The sequence below is a fragment of the Zootoca vivipara genome, chromosome 10 (assembly GCF_965207765.1).
Source record: "Zootoca vivipara chromosome 10, rZooViv2.hap1.1, whole genome shotgun sequence".
NCBI classification, from domain to species: domain Eukaryota; kingdom Metazoa; phylum Chordata; class Lepidosauria; order Squamata; family Lacertidae; genus Zootoca; species Zootoca vivipara.
Genome location: NC_142593.1, coordinates 16,320,974 through 16,344,515, shown reverse-complemented (window position 1 = coordinate 16,344,515; position 23,542 = coordinate 16,320,974). Strand labels below are relative to the sequence as shown.

The window sequence follows — 23,542 nt, the reverse complement described above, 5'->3', positions numbered from 1 at the left end:
TCCACCCAACTCTATGAGAATGTTACACTGTACCGGATACTTCAGTAACCTTTTTTTTTTTTGCATACCAGTTTGTTTATATTGGTAATAAGTTAGAATTTTGCAACTACTTTTAAAAACTACACTTTGAGCGTGTCCTGGGGAGATGCCATGCATTAGGGCTAACAAGTTTAAATTTCACCTATTTAAAAAGCTGCAGCTTTCGCTTCCTACAGGTAGGACCATGTTAATTCCTGTGTCCCTGGTGCATCAATCACTTGTAGCTTTCCAAAACTTACCTATCGACCACCACATCCGCAACAAGCAGATAATTGGCAGAAGAGCATAGCTAAACCCTTAAATCTCAATGTGTGGCAAAGGTTTTTGTAAGGTTGCCAGTAGTAGGCATAAGTCCTTGAATTGGTACTCACTCGATAATGCAGCTATAGGCAGAGGATCTTTGTAATCCTGTAGCGACATTGGCGGGGTGGGATTTGAAAGAAGTCCATCGTGCACAGAAATCTGCTTTACCATATTTCTGGGCTACAACGGCTAGTGAAAAGAATGTTATGGCTAATATTTGTGTGTGTTTTCAGGAAAGTATAGATAACAGTTCATTATCTTTGAGGAACTTTTATATTTGTATAGCAAGATAGACACAGTGTTTATTTTGACACAGATTGTTGCTGCACCTGTAACTTGGAAACAGCAGCAGAGGACCCCTTAAAAGCCGCTGCTGCGGTTGGTATACAGGTGACTAGTTAAGGCACTTGGCGGCATTGTAACAACTTTTGACAAATGGTCTCTGTGTTCCATCTAAATGTAAAGGTGCAGGAGAAAAGCAAATTGAAAGTCTATTTTTTTAAGTTTTCCTCTGAGAATGTAAAAGTAGTAAATTTAAGAAATTAGGTTCCACTATATTGAAATGTACGAGGGGGAAGAAAACACTACATCCTTTTCAGTCCCTTTGGTGCCCAGTTAAACCTCCAGCCTTTTAACCGGTTTGTTTGCCCTTATTTGTCATTCAATTCCAGCTGCCGAGAGCAGTTAACACTCAGGCTCTGAGTGGAGCAGGAATATTGAGGATGGTGAACAAGGCTGCCGACGCTGTCAACAAAATGACGATCAAGATGAATGAATCGGATGCAGTAAGAGCTGATTTTTCGACTTGAATAATGAGATGAATTAATGAGCCTCAACAGTTGCATTTTAAGACTGTAGGAGTAGAAAATGGGATATTAATTTACTTATTGGCTTGGGTTCTCAACTGAATCAGTTGGCTACCATGTTTGGACCCAGTTAATTTGTTTCCTGCTTTGGGGGGATGTTGTGTGGGGGTTTTTTTGGGGGGGTGTATTTTGCAATGGTAACGTAAATTGTAATGGCTGAATTTCACTTCTTGCCAGTGGTTTGAAGAAAAACAGCAACAATTTGAAAATTTGGATCAGCAGCTCCGGAAACTTCACGGTAGCGTAGAAGCCTTGGTCTGTCATAGAAAAGGTAGATGTTTTATTCAGGTTTTCACAAAGTGAGCCCTTGCTGAATCAGTTTCTTGTCAAACATTTCCTGATTAATAATAAATATTTTCAGCACCAGAAGCTAAATACAAAGTCATACAAAGTGTATAATACCTCTCATACAAAACATAATAGGGTCTTTCAGCAATAATCCTAACAGCACATATATTTTTAAAATAGGAAGGAACTTAGCAGGTGCTTACACCCCCACTCAACAGTTTAAGCAGAAAGATGTAAATTGGGGATTGGACAACATGGCAATTGTACGCCTTGCATCACATCAGATGTTCCAAGTTTTCTTACTTCAGACTAGATTACTGTTTTGTATCTGCATGTACTGTAGTATGAATTCATTATAACACATACATTGTTTTCTTCCTCCCCAGATATAATAAGTATCTCATCCAACTCCTGTACGTTTTGCACAGCAACACAAGGCTTTCCAATGAAATTTGTTGACAGATTAGTATACCTAGATGCGTAGTCAATGAGGCACTTCTGCACGATATCTGGTTACAGCTGATTTGCCTGAGATTTTAGGAACACCTACCCCTTCTTAGTGCACATATACCCGGAGGTCTCAGGGCAGTTCACAGAACAAAATCAGAATATAAAACCACAAAATATACAATCAAAATAAAAACAACAACCCAATAACCTCCCCCACCTCAAAAAAAACAACCCACATTTTAAAAGGGCATAGGACAGGCATGGCCAGACTTGGCCCTCCAGATGTTTTGGGACCACAACTCCCATCATCCCTAGCTAACAGGACCAGTGGTCAGGGGTGGTGGGAATTGTAGTCCCAAAACATCTGGAGGGCCAAGTTTAGCCATACCTGGCATAGGATGTCCATCAAATCAACCCAAGGCCTGGTTAAAAAGGAGCGTTTTTTTCCTTTACTTGTGACTTATTTATCAGCTTATGCTGCACAATAAGCAAAGTATTTAGGTAATATACATAAAACATTAATAAACCTGTATAAACATATAGTTCAACATATAGAATAAGCAAAAGTTGAACTGATGGTCTCTGTAAGCTGAAGAGTTTTAAGCAGACATCTGGAACAAAACCCCAACGGTTCTTGCTTAATAGTTCCACAACCGAGGCACAGACACACAAAATGCCCCCTCTGACTGAATTTAAAGATCAGGAAGGTATATATGAGGGAAGGCGGTTTCTCACATAAACTGGTCCCATGCTGTTCTGGGGTTTATATACTAACCGTAGGACCATAAACTGGCACAATCTATTCTAGTGTGCTGAAACTGAACTCTCTTGTAATGGTTGAAGCAGTAGGTGGAGAAACAAGGTTGTTGACTATATGAGACTGCTGTGATGTGGCAAGAGGGAACTGAATTATAGGGACTAGATGGGAAAGGGATTATAGGTCGGGGTGGCACTATTCTGACTAGTTACTTTAGGAAGTATAATGGTTACTTGCTTCTGGATTCACTTATGCATTGGTATCATCTCGTTCAACTTGTTTCACTCAAGACTCCTTTTCCTACTGCAGCCCACCCATTTTCTTATCTAGAATTTAGGGAAGCTTACACACCATAATTTAGGGGGTTTGGGGAAGCTTACACACTGGAGTCCATTTAACTAACAAAATAACTTATTTGTGTCATCAATTTATGCTTTTTTCATTGCCTAATTCACATTTCCTGAACAATGCATGCTCATTTATGGGCGATACGTTACTCACAATCAGAGTAGATGCATTGAATCATACATACATACATTTCAGTGGGTCAAATACATTTCAGTGGGTCAAATCTGAGTATAACTTGGTTGGATATAAACCCTATATAGGTTTATAAAACACAAACATTCCAGTTTGCAACTAAATGGATTTCTATCAGAGTTAAGCATTGGGCTAACTTAAAGTCGGGAGACTTAATTGCATAGCACAAGTTGGATTGTGCACTAAATGTGCATGGTGTCTGGCAGGTATAACTTGTCTTTACATGCTGCAATATAAATGACACAATAGGTCACCTCTCAAGTGTTTGATTTCTAGCAAGATATCTCTCGCCGCTTTCTTCTTGCAAATGAGAAATGGGTTAACCTGGGTTTTTTTAAGGCAAAGTGTTAACTTTAAATTTTTGTATTAGTCAGATATCGTTTTAAGCATGCTTATTCTTAAAGACTATGAAATTTTACACAATGCCAATTATATGAGGTCACAAACTTGCAGAAAGAGGCAGGTTTTTTTTTTAAAAGGACTTCTTTAACAACTGTTGGCAACAGAATTCCTTTATCTTGTCAAAACTATCTTCTAGTTTACAGCAAAGTTAATGAATGTTACAGTGGTACCTCAGTTTACAAACACAATTGGTTCCAGAAGTGTGTACTTAACCTGAAGCGTACTTAACCTGAAGCGAACTTTCCCACTGAAAGTAATGGAAAGTGGATTAATCCATTCCAGACAGGTCCGTGGAGTACTTAAACTGAAAATATTCAAACCGAGGCGTACTTAAACCGAGGTATGACTGTAATTTCTATTAAGCTGAATTACTTTGAAGCAAGCTTTCTCTTTGCTCTGTTGAGCTTTCCCCCCTCAAGCCAATTGTTCTATCTCTGTACACCAAAATGCCATTGTATGCAAAGTAGCATTTAAAGGACTTGCATTTTGTGACTCACATTGCGACAGCTGACATCAACTCTAGACGGATTCTTGTTTCAGAACTTTCAGCCAACACAGCTGCCTTTGCTAAAAGTGCTGCCATGCTAGGGAACTCAGAAGACCACACTGCTTTATCAAGAGCCTTGTCTCAGCTTGCTGAAGTTGAAGAAAAAATTGATCAGCTGCATCAAGAACAAGCTTTTGCTGACTTCTATGTGTTCTCTGAGTTGCTGAGTGACTATGTTCGCCTTATTGGTGCAGTAAAAGTAAGCCCGATTTAAAAACTACTTAATGACCTTGCAAGACAATATTTGCATTGAAGGTTATAGTGCTTACAGTATAAACGTGTGCAGGATGGCATGCTGTAACAGAAAGTAATGTCTGTAGCTGGAATGGGTAACCTATGGCCCTCTGCTGTAGATCAGGCTTTCTCAACCTCAGCCCTCCAGATGTTTTTGACCTACAACTCCCATGATCCCTAGCTAGCAGGGATGGTGGGAATTGCAGTCTCTAAACATCTGGAGGGCCGAGGTTGAGGAAGCCTGCTCTAGATTATGCAGGACTGCAACTCTTATCATCCTTTATCGTCGGGCACACTGGCTGAGACTGATGAGAACTATGGTCCAGCAACATCTGGAAGGTCAAAAGTTTCCCACCTGTAGTTAGAAATGTTCTGTGGATTTGACTAGCTTGTGCTCATTCTCAGCCAGTGTTTCCCATACTTGGGTCTCCAGCTGTTTTTGGACTACAGTTCCCATCATTTCTGACCACTGGTCTCATACTGTTTAAATGGTCTCATACTGTTTAAAAACTAATGTGGCATGTGGTCAGAATCAAACTTTTACCCGTTGAGATTCTTGAGATTTTTGCCATAGTGATGGCTTTAATACGAGAGGTAGATGGCCAAAGCACAGTTTAATATTGACAGGGTGTTTACCTGTTTAAGTCTTAGATTTTACGTGGACTCATCACTTTTTAATTGTTAACTCTATTGCTTACAGGGAGTGTTTGATCATCGAATGAAATGCTGGCAGAAATGGCAGGATGCTCAGGTCATGTTACAGAAAAAACGGGAGGCTGAAGCTAAACTTCAGCTCGCCAACAAGCCTGACAAATTGCAGCAAGCGAAAGATGAAATCAAAGAGGTAAATTTTGGAATGCAGTGCTTTTCCTATGTAAGGCTGCGGTTCTCCCCTCCATTCATTGGCTTTAAGTGCATTATTATTTTATTAATTTTAATCATTGCTTGTGTGTTCCATTATAAGAGCAGCAAATGGTTCAGTAGTTTCATGCTTCAGTTAGGCCTCTATGGATTCTGAAACATGCCTTCATTCTGATGTTTTACAAAGTAAGTGGGAGACTTCCATTTATTTGAAATAAATATATATATTGAGACAAAGGTCAGTTGCTTCTCTGCTATGCAGTCAAGTACGTACTTCCAAAACAAATTGCACATAAATCTGCAAAATGACGGTGAATAGTGAATGTTTCTACTTACTGATGGAACACTTCCTTCCATATATATACCTTTTATATATGTATGGTATAACTTCAGTAAAACTGTCAAAGCATTTTGAAGTTATCATAATCTCTGCACTTTTTCTGTTATGCTTCACTAAGGAAATCGAAGAGGTAGGATAACTTATTTCCATGCTGCTTTTTTCCTGTTCTGGCTGCTTCATAAATTGCATAAGGAATGCAACTTAAATCACAGTATAAGAATATGCAAGTTCTCCATTTATGAAACAGCAAAATAGTTCATTCTCTTCAGCTGAGAGCCCTGTGGGTCAGAATGGTATCTTTCCCAACTGTGCAGTAGTGCTGTATAGACAAGGATAGTTACAGCATTCCTGATTGTTTACCAATGGCTACATAATTGAGAATGGGCTCTTTGATCATGCCTGCTTTCTGCTATCTTAATTGCAACTAAGTATAACGTTGATACAAAGTTTGGCAGTTAACACTTGTCTCCCTTCCCACTGAAGGGAGAGTTTGAAACAGTTTGCGAATTATGGTTAATCAGGGGCAATGGTTTAACAGAGTTTGATGTTAATACTAATATAGATTTAAAAGTATTTACGTGTTTCTATAGTAGCTTTCGTTTGAAATAGCAAGGTGATAAACAGTAAGGAATATAAATATAAAATAAAATATGCAGTACAAGATAAAACAGCAGCTAGTAGATCAGAACACTCTTACAAGCAATGAAAACAACACACTGGTACTCTTGCCTTAGACCAAAAGGGAGGCATTTCCATAGAAAGGAGCCACAACTGAAAAGGTCCTTCCCTCATTGCCATGACACAAATCTCTGAAGGTTGTGGCATTGCCAGGAGGGCCTCATCAGACATTCCTACTTATTGGTCAGGGTAGTGTGGTTGGTGCTCCTGTGGATAGCTGGGCTCAAGTTATTTAGGGCTTTGACTAAAACCTTAAATCTTAAACCTGGTCAGGTAACCAGGGCAGCTCTTTAAGAGTCGTGTAATGTTTGTGTAATAGTGTGCCCTAGTTAGCAACATAGCAGTTGCTATATTCTGTACTATCTGCAGCTTTCTGACCAGCCCCACATAAATAACACTACAGCAGCCCATTCTTGAGGTTAGTAGTGCATAAGTTGCAGTGGCAGAGCTATCTGGGTCAAGGAATGGTTGTAGCTGATGTATAAGCAGAAGCTGGCACAAGGCAGTCCAAGCCACTGGGGTTACTGGGGCCTCCGATGACAAAGAGGACCATTTCTAGACTATGTCCTTGCTCCTTTCAGGATAGTGCAACTCAGTGTAGAACAGCCACAGTTCCCAGTTCTAGGAAACACTCACAGGACTTCTGCCTTACATGGATTCAAGCACGGCTTATTGGCCCCAGAGGTGGTTTTATGGGAGTGTGACCAGTTTGGCTGCCCTAGGCGCAGTGCTTCAGGGGGTGCCATAAAAATGCTCTAGAATGCAGTGCAAGAGGTATTGGGGTGGGGGTGGGGAAGAGATTTTAATGTTCCATAGAGCACCACTGAAATTTGAGAGCCCAAATTCTGCCCCTTCCATTAGCTGTATTTAAGCTAGGGATGAGGAAGGGAGCACAAACTCCTGATTGTTTAGTAGGGCGAATGCCCACAAAATCCCCCTATATATATATATTTAGACTCTGTTCCCATAAAAGGAGATTTGGGATATAAGCACCCTCTAGCCACATAGGGTGAAAATCAAATACGAGCATGGCTTTGAACTCTTGGTAAGCACTCTTATACTGGCTGCGGTTTGCACTAGCAGTTTGTTGCATGCCATTGCAATCCTACATAACAGATTATGTACATGGCTGCTGCTTGGAGCACTAGGAGCTTAAACCTGAAGTGAACTTGACATGCTAATGACTTGTGAATTGGTGCCTAATCTCCCTTTTAATGCTAAAGATTATTTCTAATTGTGCAGAACCAAAATGCTAAGTCTGATCACAGTTAAGTTCTCTTCTAAAGGTCTTGGTGGTAAAAGTTGCATTCATGTTGTGAGTTCCTTGTATAAAGTTGCTATCACACTGCTGTTGCCTGCATGTGTTTGGAAAGCCTTCCATTATGGCTTTTGTGATGGAAGCTTTGTATGGCCAGTTTGACATGCTCATTGCAATATCCACATAGCTCAGTCCATCTTTATTCTTCTGGTGGAATTCTCTCTGTTGAAAATGACTCTTTGTAGGGTGGACGATGACCCCTTCTGCATGTAACACTAAACAATGCCATGTCTTAATGCACATGGACTAAGAAACATGGCTTAGTGAATGAATGAATTTATTAATACGGTCGCAGACGAGCATCAACACGCACAATATCAGATCATAAAACATATCAAAAATACAAAGGACAGTGTGAATATAACAAGGATTTAAATATAAAAATTAAAAATAATTATTAGCGTACCCCCTGTAGTTAGCATTTAGGGGTTTGATCATTATGGGATACCACTTGCTTCCTGTGATTGATTGCAGACACACAGAATTTGGCTACATTTAATGTAGTCTTGGGATTCTTGCCCTCTAGCAGTAGTTTTAAACTATGGTGTTCGGATTAACATGGCTTAGTGGGAATGTGTGGGCTCCCAGAGAGGAATTCATGGCTGCTTTGCTCCTCAAGTTGTTCTGCTTTGCTTAGCTATGGTTTGGCTTAGTGTGCCATCTGAACCAAGGCTTATGGTTTAGCTCTGAAAACCATGGTTACAGCTTTAAGTTTGCTTCTGTCTAGAGAACTAAACCATGGACCCAAGTTTGGACAGCATGCAAGTAGAACCATGGGTTAGTGCAGTGCAGTGCAGTGCAGTGCAGCAGCCAGTGTTAGAAACTGAGATATGAAAGCTAGGAGCTAAATGGCACCTTAAACCTAGGTTATGGGCACAACAACAGAATGTCTAGGCATACTTTTTTGTAACAAGACTACAGAGCTGAAAATGAATGAACTGCAGCTAAAATATTATGTATACTTTTCACATGATCTAGTAGTCCTTCCCCTGCCCACCCCCTAATATTCTTAAGACGGTCTCTTCTGCCGCCTTCAGAGAAGAGCTGGAAGTGAGGAGGCAGGAAAAGGTCCTCTTTTTCTTTCACTCTGCAGTTCTAATCAGAAATCTTAGGCGCAGTACTGTGCCCAGAGCTCAGAAACTGCTCATGCTAATGAAATTTCCTGTCGCAAAATACGCATAGAACAATGGGAGTTATGAACACTGGCAGCAGCAAAATGTCAGCAGGAGAAGCAAAGCAGCCCACAGTCTTTTCTCCAGTAGCCCACACGCTTGCTGGTGTGCACTAAACCATAGTTTCCCTTACCGTTACATGCAAAGTGGCCCACTGCCAAATATATTTGTGTGTAAAGTGAAAAAAATGGAAGTATTAAATATGGGTGTTTAATATTAAAAGGCAGCTTCATGGAACCACTAATACATCATAAACCTTAAGCTAGCTGTGTCCAGTCTGAACTGCAATTCAGAACATCTGAAGGGCACCAGGTTGTGGGAGACCAACATCTTAGGACAGCATCCCGCAACCTGGTGCCTTTTTGCAGTTCTGAATGGCAATTCACATCAGACTCAGCCAGCATGGCCAATGCTCAGAGTATATGAGCTGTAGGCAGCAGGTTGAGGATTGCAGGTTCCAGGACAGGGTTTCCCAAACTTGGGTCTTTTGGACTACAACTCCCATCACTCCTAGCTAGGAGGACCAGTGGTCAGGGATGATGGGAATTGTAGTCCAGAAGCAACTGGAGACAGGAGTGCCAACTTGAATAAAATATTGGGGGGGGCACATAATTGATCACATGGAGTGGTGCATGAACACTATTTGAATGGCCATGCCCATCAACTTGGGGGGGGGGGCAGTCGCCTCAAATATTTTATGGGGGGGAGATCCCTTGGCCCATAGAAGCTGGCTTCTATGGCTGGAGACCCAAGTTTGGGAAACCCTGGCCTAGGGTGTCTGCCACCAGATTAATTCTATTTCTGTGACTCTACACATTTGTGCTTGGTGTAACTTAGATCTTACAGGGGTAAAGAGTTTTGAAAGTTAAATCTTCTTACATTTTGGGGTTATGCCCACCCAAGTTACTATTGGTTGCTTCACAATTAATCCTTTTTAATTTCCATTAGTAATTTACCGCTCAGCATATTTTGTGCTGTAACCTTATTTCTGCTCATTGGTGCCTTTTCTAAGGACCTTTGAAGAAAGGCACAGTTTTCCTTTGCTCCTCACACCGTAATAGATATTTCTGAACTGATGCTGTGTACTCTTGGCTTGTTTTCATAGGGAAGCAATTGGATCTGACAGCTGATTCCTGGGCTTCAGTTAGTGTCTTAAAATAAAACCTGTTACAGTTCACTTTTAAGTGTTCTTAAGACCCAAAGCTTCTAACAATAGCCAACAGCATTATGAGAGAAGCATTATAAAGGCGGCCAACTTTCTCCAGCCTATAGACACTACAGTTCAGTACATACACACGCCTCCTTCAATTAGTATTGTCATGTGTACAGCTTATCCTGAACTTCAAGGATTGGGACCAAATGGTACTATTAGTCTTGAGCTTAGGATACGTGGTGAATAAGCAGTAGCAGTGTATTGTCTGTTAGTCTACAGACTCAAATGAACAATAGTGGATTTATCATTAGAGGGCATATCTGTTGGCAATCCTCGCAGTAGACTCTTGTGGCATTTATTAAATGTTTAATTGTGAACAAAATTGCTTCATGTGTAATCCTTAAACAACCCTGTAAAGCAGGGGTAGGCAAACTAAGGCTCGGTTGCCGGATCTGGCCTAATCACCTTCTAAATCCGGCCCACGGACGGTCCGGGAATCAGCATGTTTTTACATGAGTAGAATGTGTCCTTCTATTTAAAATGCATCTCTGGGTTATTTGTGGGGCCTGCCTGGTGTTTTTACATGAGTAGAAATTGTGTTTTATTTTAAATGCATCTCTGGGTTATTTGTGGGATGTAGGAATTCGTTCATTAACCCCCCCCCCAAACTAGATAGATAGATAGATATAGATATAGATAGTTTGGCCCCCCACAAGGTCTGAGGGAGAGTGGACCGGCCCCCTGCTGAAAAAGTTTGCTGCAAAGGATGGGTGGCTAACACACAGCCTGCATCTGACCCGCCAAACCACAGGAAGTGGCCTGCCAGTGCTTAAGAGATTTTGTTGTTGTTGTTAATCTCCTGGTTGGTCCTACCTGCTCCTTAGAGAGCCTCTGATCCTTTATCCTGATATTAGTGCTAAGAACCACAGGGCCATAATAAAGCCCTCTGCCTGCTTTTTAGAGTAAAAGGCTGCATTTTCACCCAGCCCACCCCAACATTGGAGTGGTGATGGGGAGAAATGCTACCTCTTGCTTTGCACAGAACACAGTGGATCTTGAGCACAAAGGAAAATGCAGCATTTCCGAATGCATCCAGCGCTGGTATCAGGAGAGGTGGAAATATTGTGAGTGTGAGAGAGAGAGACAGATTGCCATGTGCCTGCATGTTTGCTGAGTGTGTATAATGCATATATTGGGCACACCCATTGATGGCATGTGACCCTTGGGCAGAAGAAAGTTAGCCACCCCTGCTGTAAAAGGCTGGGCCAATGTTCTCACGCAGGGAGGTTTTGGATGCTTCGTATTTAAGCTTTGTTTGTGCGTGTTCTCTTTCAGTGGGAAACGAAAGTTCTACAAGGAGAAAGGGATTTTGAACAAATCTCCAAGACAATACGCAAAGAAGTAGGAAGATTTGAGGCACGTATATGTTTTCAGTAAACAATGTAAACATTCAGAAAATCACGACGGAGCGAAATTTTTGGCTAACTTGTGCTATATGTAATTTTGTTTTGTGTGCTAACAGAAAGAACGCGTGAGAGACTTCAAAACTGTTATAATCAAGTATTTGGAATCATTAGTGCAAACACAACAACAGGTAAACTTGATATCGGTGTTTGTAATTCATTTGGTGGGGTTTTCATTCCTAACTCTGGATTAGTAAATTAAAAGAACTTCACACACACACACACACACACACACACCCTGCTGCTCAGGAGCTTCTCTTTAAGTCTGTCTCTTCTAGTCTTTCTTACTTGGTTGATTAAACATTACTAATTCAGCAGGGAGCTGGCAGAGAAATTCAATGTGTTCTGTGTGACTTACTTTGTAGAGGCAAATATCACATTGCACTTGTTTCTTTAATAAGTTTACATAATGTAAATATTCTACAACTCTGAACAATAAAGCTGGTCATAGCATTTCTATTTTAGAGGGAAAGACATTTTCTAAAAAAAACAAACAAACCATCTTTCCTAATGTCAGTGGAGCACAGCACAGTTGGATAAAAAGTAGGCTTGGATCATACGAGTAATGCATAAATTGCATATCTCTTAAAATGAAAGTCAGTGTGTACATTTTTCAAGCAAACTTAGTTTCAGATTTGTTTGTACCATAACCCTTAAGAACTCGTTTTTCTATAGGTGTAGAAGGGAGCAGCCTAGTTCAGACTTTTATTTACATAATAGTTGCATGAAAAGAAAAGAGTCTAAGCTTCCGAAAGTGATACTGTAGTATTGAAGGGCTTTCTTGCCACTTGAGATGCAGAAAAGCATCTGGTGATGATAGGAAGATATCTGAATTGTAAGTAATTGAAATGTTTACTCCTTTCTCCTCTTTTCCCAAGCTGATAAAATACTGGGAGGCATTCCTACCTGAAGCCAAAGCCATTGCCTAAGAAGAAGACTCTTCCAAAATATGAAGACTCTTTGGATGTTTGTCCCAACTGAGCTAAATTCCATAGTGAAAATCACTTTAAAATTATCCAAATAAACCACTATATATTTTGAATTTAACATGTGGCTTTTTATATACTACAGCATTTTATTAACAGCTGCATGTCCTGACCCTCCTTGAAGTGGACTGTGGGCATGACATTCTGCAATACTTGCTGAATTGAACACTATTGTGTCTTAATACTTGCACTAAAATGTGCGATGCAAGGCCAGAAAGTTATTTTTGTTCTTTACTATATGTTCTGTCTACCTGATCTTTATGAAACAAATTGCATTTATTAATGTTCACATAACACATTCCTGTACATAATCAAGATTTTGTGATTTCAGTAATAAAAGGGATGTACCTTGTGAAACATTAATCCTTAACTTTGTTCTTCATTTCCTAGCTCATTTAAGTGTGTTTGGCACTCAGTAGTTGTAGCAGCTATACAGATTTAGGCTGAGAGGAATTTGGGTTGGTTTTGCTAACAAGGAACACTTTTTTACATGGTCTAACTCTAGCTTCTTTAAAAAGTGGATTTCTTAAACAACTGCACTTGAATAGAAGCTTTTTGTTTTTAGAAAAGTGGTCATACCAAAGACTCATTAAATCTTATTGCTAACCCATGGACTTGTCATATTAGAAATGTATGCAAAGTAGCGGTACTCCATTAGTCTTTAGTAAATTGCTATATAATTTACTAATGATAAACTGCTATATAGAATGGGAAGGATGTAGGAATTCAAGATCTTGTGTTTCATTCCTCACAGAAATCAGCTTAGAGTTTGACTTTCCGTAAGCAAACTCTTCTTACAAGGATGTGTCTTCTAGTGGGAGGTAGGAAGAGGCATCTTTTACCATTTCTCCTGTGCACTCAGAAAACCAGCTGCAGGGGACTGTGGGATCCACCAGAACAGATACTGCTTTGGGGAATTGATAAAAAAATATACCTTCCAACAACTCATTCCAAGTAATCACAGTTAGCAATGGGAAAATCCACCGGGGGGAGAGGGATGTAAACTGCTTTAAAATAAATAAATAAAATAACTTCATATTTCCAACAGGGCATGGCACATCTTTGAAAAAATCCAGTAGCTGTGATGCAGATGGGCATAGTTGCTGGGGTGTTTTTCAGGGCCAGCTCTAGGGGTAGGCTGGGTGGCGCGGAAACCACGCTGCGCCCGCCCACCAGCCGCGGGAAGAAACGGGGCGGGGCGGGGGCGCCGGAGCGATCCAGGCGCCAGGGCGCCCAACCCGCTTAAGACGGCCCTGGGTGTTTTTTTTAAAACAACCTCTGCCTCATTCCACAAGTCATGACATGAATGCACAATGTTAGTGTGAAACATACCTTGCATGTGAACGATTGCGGTCCTGTGGCTACATAGGGAATGTAGCGTGATTTGTGTATTGGGGGCAATACTGCTGAGTTCTGTCGAGCTAATCTACACCAAGCTGATCCTTTTTTGAATAGCATTTCCCAAAGATCTGCCATGGTGCCAAGGACACAAGCTTGCAGGCTCTCAATAGGACTCCACTGTAGCAGTGGGGATCAGTACAATAGTTGTGTTTAAACTGCAGTTTTTACCAGATCAGATCCCTAGCAGTTCTTTTCGTTATCTAGTAGGGTACATATTTGGAGGGGAGTGTTATTGGTGAATTTTATAAGCTGATTGATTAAGAGGCATGGCCCAACTTGGCCCTCCAGATGTTTTGGGACTACAATTCCCATCATCCATGACCACTGGTCCTGTTAGCTAGGGATGATGGGAGTTGTAGTCCCAAGACATTTGGAGGGCCAAGTTTGGCCATGCCTGATTTACAAGAACACCACACCTATAATTTTTTTTACAGTAAATGGAGAAAAAATGCTTGAGTGTACTATTCTGGCTCGTGAGGAAAGTATAGACTTTAGGTATACTTTGTGATGAGTGAACAGTACTAAATCTACTGGCTTTGACTTAAATGTAACAAATGTTTCACTCTTAAAATGGAACCTGCAAACCAACATCTAGTAACAGAGTTTCCGTTCTGGTTGAATTGTGTGCTTGCAAAAGAACCTACCGTAAGAACATAGTTACACTAACAAATTGTTGGTAAAGTAACATTTGAGGATGTTAAGATTTTTCTACTCAGCAGGAAGTGGTGTTTCCTTTTGGGGGGGGGGATGCTGGGTTTTATCCAACTGAGTTCTTGTTGGAGTAGATCTATTGAAATCCATGCACCTAACTTTAAGTCATGCCCATTAATTTAATGGATCTGTTGTGGGGTATGGTCAGCTTTGCATACAACCCTTTGTATGTTACTTTCCAGTTTGCAGAGATCACAATTATCTATATCCTAACAACACCAGAAAACAACAACAACAAATACACTTCAATTGGGCTTAGTTTCTTAACAAAACCAGGAACTGAAATTATAACAATTCTATTTTATTTTATTAAAACACGTAAAGTATTCATAGCATTATATTGGCGGGGGGGGGGTAATGCTGAATTTCTGCAGCTCTTTTAAATTGCTTGTTTAAAAACTGGATGATTTCAAATCTTCCCCACCCCACCCTGCACACAACTCTCATGAAGCTATGTCAATAATATGCATATATGTATTTGATACCCATCTACTCGATTTTGGACACTGAATGTGCAGTGCAACATCTGAAACAGATTCCTGAACTAATTTAGTTTTGAGCTGAATTTTTTTGAAGAGCAGCAACTTCCAAACCGCCATCCACACAGTACTGCTCAGTACTTACTACTATAATTTCCCCTGTGATTTTGCCCTCCACTTCTGATTTTCCACTGTACCGAAAATGTTTGCTTTTTGGAAGGCCTTTGTGGGGTTTTTTTATGGCTTTCTTTTGCTCTTGCAGGATACAAAATAGTAAGTTCTGCTCAATCCCGTCCTTCAATATACTGAGGGCATATAGCAAGACATGCATCTAGTTTCCAAGAACAAAGCACTGTCTACTATGGTTCCTTGGAGTCCAAGCAGGGAAAAAGTAACAGGAACACATGTACACCTTTTCAACAGCATCACAGTTATGTGATTATGAACAAGAGCAACTTGTACTATCGGGTGGTAGTCAATTGCAGCACCTCTGTCTGAGCTGTCCATTAATGAGACTTTCCTCATACAGGTCAAAGTACAGGAGAATGAGGAAGATGAATGGTGGAGAAAATAATCTGCAAGTTGTGAGCCCACATATCATAGATATAGGTGGAAATGTTGGCCTACGGGGGAGGGGGATCCACAGCAAGGCCATTTTTTTTAGTTTGCAGTTTTAAAGGTGTGTTACCTAGAATTGCCCTTCAAGGTGAAAGTTAACCCAAGTGGAGAGGGAATGAGAGAAAAGTAGGGCACATTTCAAAAAGCCAAGCAGTTTGAAAGTATTAAGGAGGAATGCAAATTAAAATGTGTTTACGTCTAGCATTCCACTTGGCATGCTGCCACCACCTAACTTGTATCTTATCTGCAAACTGCTCAGCTTTACTATGTTCCCAGCTTCCCCTGACTCCTCGCTTCTCTGCTTTAGCTGCCCCCTTTCTCATTTTGCTTAAAATTCACCCAGAAGAAGAATTGGGGACAATTCAGGAACACTACTTGTGGGACATCTACAGTGGTACCTCGACTTACGAATGACTCTACTTACGAAATATTCAACTTATGAAAGAATGTGCTAGGGGCTTTTTTCTAGGCTCCGGGACGAATTAATCCGTTTCCAATGCATTCCTATGAGAAACCGCAATTCGACTTACAAATTTTTCTACATACGAATGTGCATTCGGAATGGATTAAATTCGTAAGTCGAGGTACCACTGTATAGGCAACACCAATAAAGGCTCGTTCCACTTATAACTTCAGGCTTATACATGAATGAACCCTCCACAAATGCCACTAGCACAGTACTCTTTATTGGTAAGGTTGGTCTGAAGACGAAGGTCATCTTATCCAGAACTCTGCAGTGCAGCAATCTTTTCCCCAACATGGGGCTTGAACCCAGGGTTGCTGTGTGTCTGCCTCTTAACCCAAAGCCCTTCCTAAATGGGCTGACTGGGAAGCCAGTGATGGTGAAGCTGAAGCGGGGAATGGAATACAAAGGCTACCTCGTCTCCGTCAATGGCTACATGAACATGTAGTTTGTAAATACAGAATAATATATTGATGGGCATCATTGATTTTCTTTGGTGATCACTTGTAGCAGAGAGTAAGATTGTCTTCCATAAACATGGTTTTAACAGTGAGTCCGAAAGTGACTGTGGATTCCAATTCAGGATCCACACGTCCTTCCACAGTGGGGACATAGGTTTCCTGGTGAGAGTTGATCAAAGTGAGGGTTTGCCAAGCGTGCCTTCCTCTTAGCATGTTTCCTCCTGAGTTTGAGCGTCTTCAAAGCCCATGACACCTTTTGTAAAGGCTGTTCTCCAATTGGAGCACTCCCAGGTCAGCGTTTCCCAATTGTCAGTGTTCATACTACATTTTATAAGGTTTGCCTTAAGAGTCTTTGAACCTCTCTTGTTGACCACCAGGATTATGCTTTCCATTTTTAAGTTCAGAATAGAGTAGTTGCTTTGGAAGACAATCATCAGGCATCCGCACAACATGACCAGTCCAACGAAGCTGATGTTGAATAATAAATCTCTGTATATGGCATTTATTGACCTAAGGATGTCGACACTAAATCGTAATGCCTGTGGACTGTCCTCCTGAAAGCTGGCTGCCCAGACAAACTTGTGAACATCATTCGGCTCCTCCATGGTAATATGACAGCAACAGTCGCAGATAACAATAGCTCTCAAATTGAACCATTCACAGTGGGATCAGTTGTGTTATGCCCCAACTCTATTATTTTCGTTCCCATGATCCTACACTTTGTTGAAGGGAAACTCCCCTCGGGTGTAGAAATCATCACTGTATATCACCCTCCGTGGCCCCCTCCCCTTTCCCGGGCCATCTTGCACCAGGAATCACGTGGGGAGCATCGGCGGTTCCCATAGAAATAGGAAAAGGCTGTCCCTGCCAGTCACATGATTGGCGCTGGCCGACGGCGCCTTCCGCCAGGCTTTGCGCTACTCGGGGCCGTAGAGGGTCTCCTGCTCCCCCGCCGCCCCGCCCCTTTTCCAGGGCCGCTCTCTCTCCCGCGCACGCCCCGCCCCTTTTCCCATGCCCCCGCCCCCGTCCCGGAGGCGCTTCCATAACCGGAGCCTGCGCTCTTGCGCACCACCGATCGCACCATGGAGGTTTTCATCCCGTCGTTCCGCTATGAGGAGAGCGAGTTGGAGAGGGGCTATACGGTGAGTGGTGGGCGGGGAAAGGCGAGGTTAAACTCTCTCTCCTCTTCCTTTACCCCCCCCCCCTTTTAAGGAGCGGCTTGGTACAGCTCGGGCCACGATGAGGCTTTCATGGCGCGTTCCATTCGCCCTAGGGGGTTGGTGCGGGAAAAGCTGTGAGACGCACCTCTAAACACCAGCGAAATTCCCTCAGTTTTGCGTCCTGCGCTACAGGGCGGTACAAAGCCCCGCAATAGTAAGGCGAGAGCTCTTCGTGACGAGGTTCCCCCTGTGCCGTTGGTAAGAGAGAAAACAAGTCAGGTGCGTTGGCTACCGTTTCATCCAGGGTTTCCCAAACTTGAGTCGCTGGCTGTTTTGGAACTACAATTCCCATCATCCCTGAGCACTGGTCCTGCTAGCTGGGGGATGATGGGAGCTGTAGTCCAAAACAACTACAACTGGAGACCCAAGTTTGGGGAAACCTGGTTTAATGGAGTTTGCTCGCAGGGAACTGGACATTTAATGGACGGGCCAATTCTGTAGACTGGTAGAATTGGCATCAACCAGGGCAGAAGCAAAGCACCTGGGACCATTTCCTAGGCTTGGTTGCGTTGCCACTTTTTCTTTGCCAAATCTCTGGCCCCTAGGGCTGACCTCTGAGAAACAATAGTGTCCCCTTGAGCATACACAGAGGGCTTATGTGAAGTTGAGGGCTTCTGCCCAGGTATGCTAAACTAAAATGCTTAGTGGCTCTGTGTTTGGGAAGAATACATCTCTGTGACTTGGGATGGTTTTTCAACTTACGTTTAAGTTCTTTTAAGTGAGGCGAGATCAAAACCCGCTGTGACACAACAGTTTGTGAGTACCAGATTCTCCACTTGCGAAAAGTGTCAGAGCTCTCCCAACTGCTTTCACATTCGGAGTTTTCAAAGAAGGATGGCATCAACTAAGTTGCACAGAGATCATTGTCAATTGTAGGTGAAGCTGCTGGGGTGGGGTGGCAATTGCATGCTAATTTTTTTTTAAAGCTGGTTTGACTGTCTGACCTTCTGCTATTTTATCTCAAGAAAATAAACCTGATATTATTTGCTTATTGGTTTAGCTGGAATAATATTCAAAAATGATACTGGCTACTGCAGTGAGCAAGAAAGAAACTGTCTTAAGGAAGAGCTAGCATATTTCCCAAAAGTGCTGCCTAAGATATAGCAGAGAAAACAAAACCACATCTGACACTTGTAAAGCCAGGATAAGCATTTTTCATAGTCAGTTCCTTGAGTTCCCAGTGACCGTTGACCTTACTACAAGTGTCATGCTCAAGTCCCATTTCACACATTATAGCAGGAAGCAAGAGTTTCTTGTGCTTAACTGTATTCCATATTGCTTCATATAATCTGTGATCTTGACACTGGGGTCTAGTTACCAATGGGTGTAAACCAATGGTTCTTGTCTGGAGGGGGTAGGGCTATCTACAAATCTGGGGTGATCCAGAGCTTTGGGGAAGGCAAAGGTGAGCATTAGGTATTTTTTGACAGATCCTTCACTGCCATTTGAAATTCAGCAGAAGAAAGTTTTGACCTACTACTCACCCCCTGCCCTGAGGATAACATGCCAGACACCTCTCTATCCCCCATATACATAAAGTGGCACTTGACAATGGGGGTTAAATGCTAAATACTCTACTCAAGCAAACGTACATGCACAGAATCTGCTTCTGCCATTCCCCTCATTATATTTAGTCAAATGTGCCTTCAGCACAGTCATAGAATCATAGAATCGTAGAGTTGGAAGGGACCTTGAGGATCATCTAGTCCAGTGTTTCCCAAACTTGGGTCTCCAGCTGTTTTTGAACTACAATTCCTATCATCTCTGGCCACTGTTCCTGCCAGCTAGGGATGATGGGACTTGTAGACCCAAATTTGGCAAACACTGATCAAGTCTAACCACCTGCAATGCAGGCATATGCAGCTGTCCCATATAGGGATCAAACCGACAACCTTGGCATTACAAGCACCACATTCTGATCAGCTGAGCTATCCGCTCATCTACTTGGCAAGAAATGGCTGCTTGAATACTGCAGGTCTACTAATACCAAACTTAATATCGGCCACAAGGGTCTCGGGCTCAGCGGACATTTGATGCTAATGTTGTATACTTGGTGGACAGTAGTGGATTTAATGTTAAGAACCATTGGGTTAGAACTGCTCTTCAGTGGGGACTCACATGAGTGAATGTTTCTCCATAAGGAAAGAAAAATCCCTCCGAATGCAAAACTGGCATGTTGGGGAGAAAGTAAAATTTAGGGATGTAGCTCAGTGGCAGACTTGTATGCAAATAGTGCTAGTTCCAATTTCCAGTTTCTCCGTGTAGGGCCAAAAAAGACTGCTGCTGAAATTCTGGAAAAGCTGCAGCCTATCAATGTAGATTGTGCTAAGTTAAATGGACCAATGGCAGCTTCCCATGTTCCTAAGCTGGACCTATCCTTCTTGGTGCCCAGTTATACAGCACCAATTTTGACCTTCTCTCATTGGTTATGTTGGGAGCCAGCAACATGACTTCCATAGCTTACCATTTGACAGTGGGAACGTCTTGTACGTTTTTGCTTTTATGCAAGTCAAATTGAGACTGTGCTTGACAAGATGTTGGTGATATTGGTTTTCCTCAGTTAATACCAGTCAACAGTTAAACTTTTTATTGCCACTTTAAATTGATGAGTGGGTCTCCAAACTATTGAACCTCTACTTAAAAATGCAACAGTTGTTCATAATTTGGCAGTGAATGACCTTTAAATGTAGACGTTTTGTAAAGATATCCTTGGGGAACAATTTAACTTCAAAATGACACCCATGAGCACTTGTTATCATTTAAATATGCCTCCTTTGTCAATAACAGAATAGCAAGTACTAGTTAGATTTCTAATGTTGATTCAGATACTTGGACACACTGGCCGAATAAATTAGTGTGTACTTGATTTATATTGACCAAAAATGTTGCATTGGTGTGTTGCAGGTCAAGGTGACATGTGTTTAAGTGGACCGAGGTGCAAAGGGCACACTTGACTGACATGCTTGCAGTGTTTTTAATTAACTTTTTTAATGCTATCCCTTAATTGCTTTTTTGAGGTATAGTAGTTGAATTATGGAGCTGGGATATGATGTCAGATATTCTCATTTTTAAGTTATTAATCTCTCTCTTGCCTATAAAATCATTAAAGATTTATTCTTTATTTTAGTTTATATAGTTTCCCACTTCCTTTTAAATCTGCTCTAGCTGTGGATTGTGCACCATAGCAGTGAAAGGAATCTCCTATTGCAAGTCAGGAAGAAACACTGTAACTTCCTGATGCTAATATTCCAAATCTGTTGATCCCATGATAAGCAGATGACGTCAAACTAGCTAGTTCTCCCCAGCTTTACCACAAAATGACTTTAAATACAGTACAAGTACAGAGCTACGTCAGTTTTGCTTCTGGGCTTTACCTTACCCTTACGCTTGGTTTTCCTGTGCAGCAACGCTATGCAGTGTCCTGAGGTAGAAAGCAGTGCCGCCCTGAAAACATGATTTGTGTCCTTCCTCCATTTCTAAGGCTCTTATTCCAAGTCCTTTAATGCTGCTCTGTCAATTCAGTTCAGCAGTATGTAGGAGCATGGTTTAAAATAGTCTGACAGCTGGATGGGAAGTTGAACAGGAGAATATAAGGAGAAGGTAAAGGTACCCCTGATCATCAGGTCCAGTCGTGGATGACTCTGGGGTTGAGCTCATCTTGCTCTATATGCCGAGGGAGCCGGCGTTTGTCCGCAGCTTCCGGGTCATGTGGCCAGCATGACTAAGCCGCTTCTGGCAAAACCAGAGCAGCGCACGGAAATGCCGTTTACCTTCCCGCCAGAGCGGTACCTATTTATCTACTTGCACTTGACGTGCTTTCGAACTGCCAGGTGGGCAGGAGCTGGGACCGAGCAACGGGAGCTCACCCTGTCGCGGAGATTCGAACCACCGACCTTCTGATCGGCAAGCCCTAAGCTCTGTGGTTTAGACCACAGCGCCACCCGCGTGGGTGAAGGTAATTCTTTACAAATTGGAATACCAGTCACATCTCACTTTCTTGAATGGAAACTTGCTCTTGAAGTCTTAGGTTTCAGTCATTAAAAAGACTGCTAATAATCCCTGCTTCATTTTTTAAGCATATCAATAATAGATTCTTTAGTGATGCTTTATCCTACTCCTGGCTTTTGCAGCCAGACTTTTTTCGATCCTTGTCCTTCTGGGCATCAACCTTTGGTAATACTTCAGTTCCAAAACCAAGATCCTTGGTTTAATATGGACCTCTGTCCTTTTCAACTGCTTGGTCCACTTTAAACAACTATGTGGTCCACTTTAAACAACTATGTGCCCTTTTCTTTTAAAAAATCCTCACTTGGCCGTCTCTACTCAACCGTGTTGGTTCCTCCTTGCTGTCTGTGCTGTTCCCTGTCAGTGATAGGGAATCAGAATGCTTTGCATCAACAGGGGCAATTTCTGATAGTTCTGTGAAAGCTATAACTTTTAAAGAATTTCTGCAGCATGTTGATAATAGAACTTTAATACAATTCTATTAAAACGTATTGAGGATGGAGATGTGTGATTGTGTACTAAGTCCAGTATTAGGCTGGAATTCTACAATGAATACGCATGCTGTAAGGATGTTTTTAAAAAGTTACACATTCCTAAAGTAGAGTTGAGATAAATAATATATTGAAATATGCAGCTGTTGCATGTATATCTTGGTCTCCTCTCCTTCAGTTAGACCACACTAGATATTCGTGCTAAAGTCCGGTTTCACTTATTATTAGTGCCATATAAGCAGACATGTCTATCCTGCTTTGAACTGGGGTAGGTGGGAATAATGAAATGTTGTAGTACAAAATGTCATGATTCTGGAATCTTGGAAGCTCTTCCCTTAATGTGCCATGAAAATTCTAACATAAAAATTTAATGAAACACATTTCATTTTTGTTTGAAATAAGTTTAGTTTTTTTAAACCGAAGTGAATCATACACAGCAGTGTCTTCATACAAGAGAATAATGGAATCCAACATCACCTCATAATCCCTTACATAAACACAAATTAAGAATCTTGATTGTGTGGTGAAACAATCGATAGGGTAGCAGTGAGTATGTATTGATTAGGAAAATTGCTTTTATAAAAAGTAATCAGATTCATTTCAGCTGACTTGCCTTCTCTCATGGCCCGATCCTATGAACTGCAGTACTGAGATGACAGTTCATATGATCTAGAATAGCACACATAATAGAATGCACTAAGATCAATGGAATTTGCTTTTAACAATGTCTAGCACCAGATGTGTAACACTACATCTTTACACAGTGCTCAAGCATCTCACATATGACATTCTTAGCTGTGGCACCGTCTTTGTGTCTGTACTCTGTATCATATAACCATACCTCAAAGGACAGCCATTCATTTATTTTTGTTCCACTCTATGCAATGCACTCAGAATGGTTTGCAGGACTATTCTATCTCCACTCTTAAGACACATTTCACATACCTTTGTAAGACAATTAACACTGCATTAAATGTGTGTGTGTTCTCTTTCTCCTCTCCCCCCCCCAAAAAAAAGTATGGATAGAAATTGTAACATACCGTAACCCCTTCTTCCAGAGGACTCATAACTAAACTTACTCATACAGCATTAGTTACAGGTGAGTAACTTTAAGTATCAATAGCCAGAGTGCTGATTGAAAGACAATTATTCTTCCTTGTAAAATGCTGTACTACTATTTATAGGTTATTTGTAAATGTCTGCACTGTCCTTTAATGTAAATATTCTTAGGGTAAGGTAAAGGTAAAGGGACTCCTGACCATTAGGTCTAGTCATGACCGACTCTGGGGTTGCGGT

General features: G+C 41.5%; 3 protein-coding genes across 6 annotated transcripts in view; all 3 read left to right on the top strand.

Annotated features, from left to right (window-relative positions):
- Positions 1–12,760, top strand: part of SNX2 (sorting nexin 2) — a 30,101-nt gene extending 17,341 nt beyond the window's left edge. The window contains exons 9-15 of one of the 2 annotated variants that reach the window (XM_035099883.3): positions 1,014–1,127; positions 1,386–1,479; positions 4,186–4,391; positions 5,127–5,270; positions 11,284–11,364; positions 11,471–11,542; positions 12,290–12,760. In XM_035099883.3, coding sequence (XP_034955774.1) covers positions 1,014–1,127; positions 1,386–1,479; positions 4,186–4,391; positions 5,127–5,270; positions 11,284–11,364; positions 11,471–11,542; positions 12,290–12,340 — 762 coding nt within the window. In that variant the 3' untranslated portion in view covers positions 12,341–12,760. Of the gene's footprint in view, positions 1–1,013; positions 1,128–1,385; positions 1,480–4,185; positions 4,392–5,126; positions 5,271–11,283; positions 11,365–11,470; positions 11,621–12,289 lie in introns of those variants that run through there. The other variant, XM_088652711.1, reaches the window with a different exon arrangement.
- A 3,352-nt stretch (positions 12,761–16,112) lies between these two features.
- LOC148684379 (uncharacterized) lies at positions 16,113–16,639 on the top strand. The gene has a single exon (XM_088652713.1). It carries the CDS (start codon positions 16,251–16,253, stop codon positions 16,515–16,517), a length of 267 nt encoding a protein of 88 aa, XP_088508839.1. The 5' UTR covers positions 16,113–16,250; the 3' UTR covers positions 16,518–16,639.
- Positions 16,640–17,368: 729 nt separating this feature from the next.
- Positions 17,369–23,542, top strand: part of SNX24 (sorting nexin 24) — a 75,471-nt gene continuing 69,297 nt past the window's right edge. Inside the window, exon 1 of one of the 3 annotated variants that reach the window (XM_035099535.3) lies at positions 17,369–17,672. In XM_035099535.3, coding sequence (XP_034955426.1) covers positions 17,613–17,672 — 60 coding nt within the window. In that variant the 5' untranslated portion in view covers positions 17,369–17,612. Of the gene's footprint in view, positions 17,673–17,729; positions 17,970–23,542 lie in introns of those variants that run through there. The other 2 variants (XM_060280138.2, XM_088652712.1) reach the window with 2 other exon arrangements.

Coding starts and splice junctions, on each gene's coding strand:
- LOC148684379 (XM_088652713.1), top strand. CDS start 16,251: ATGAATGAACCCTCCACAAATGCCACTAGCACAGTACTCTTTATTGGT.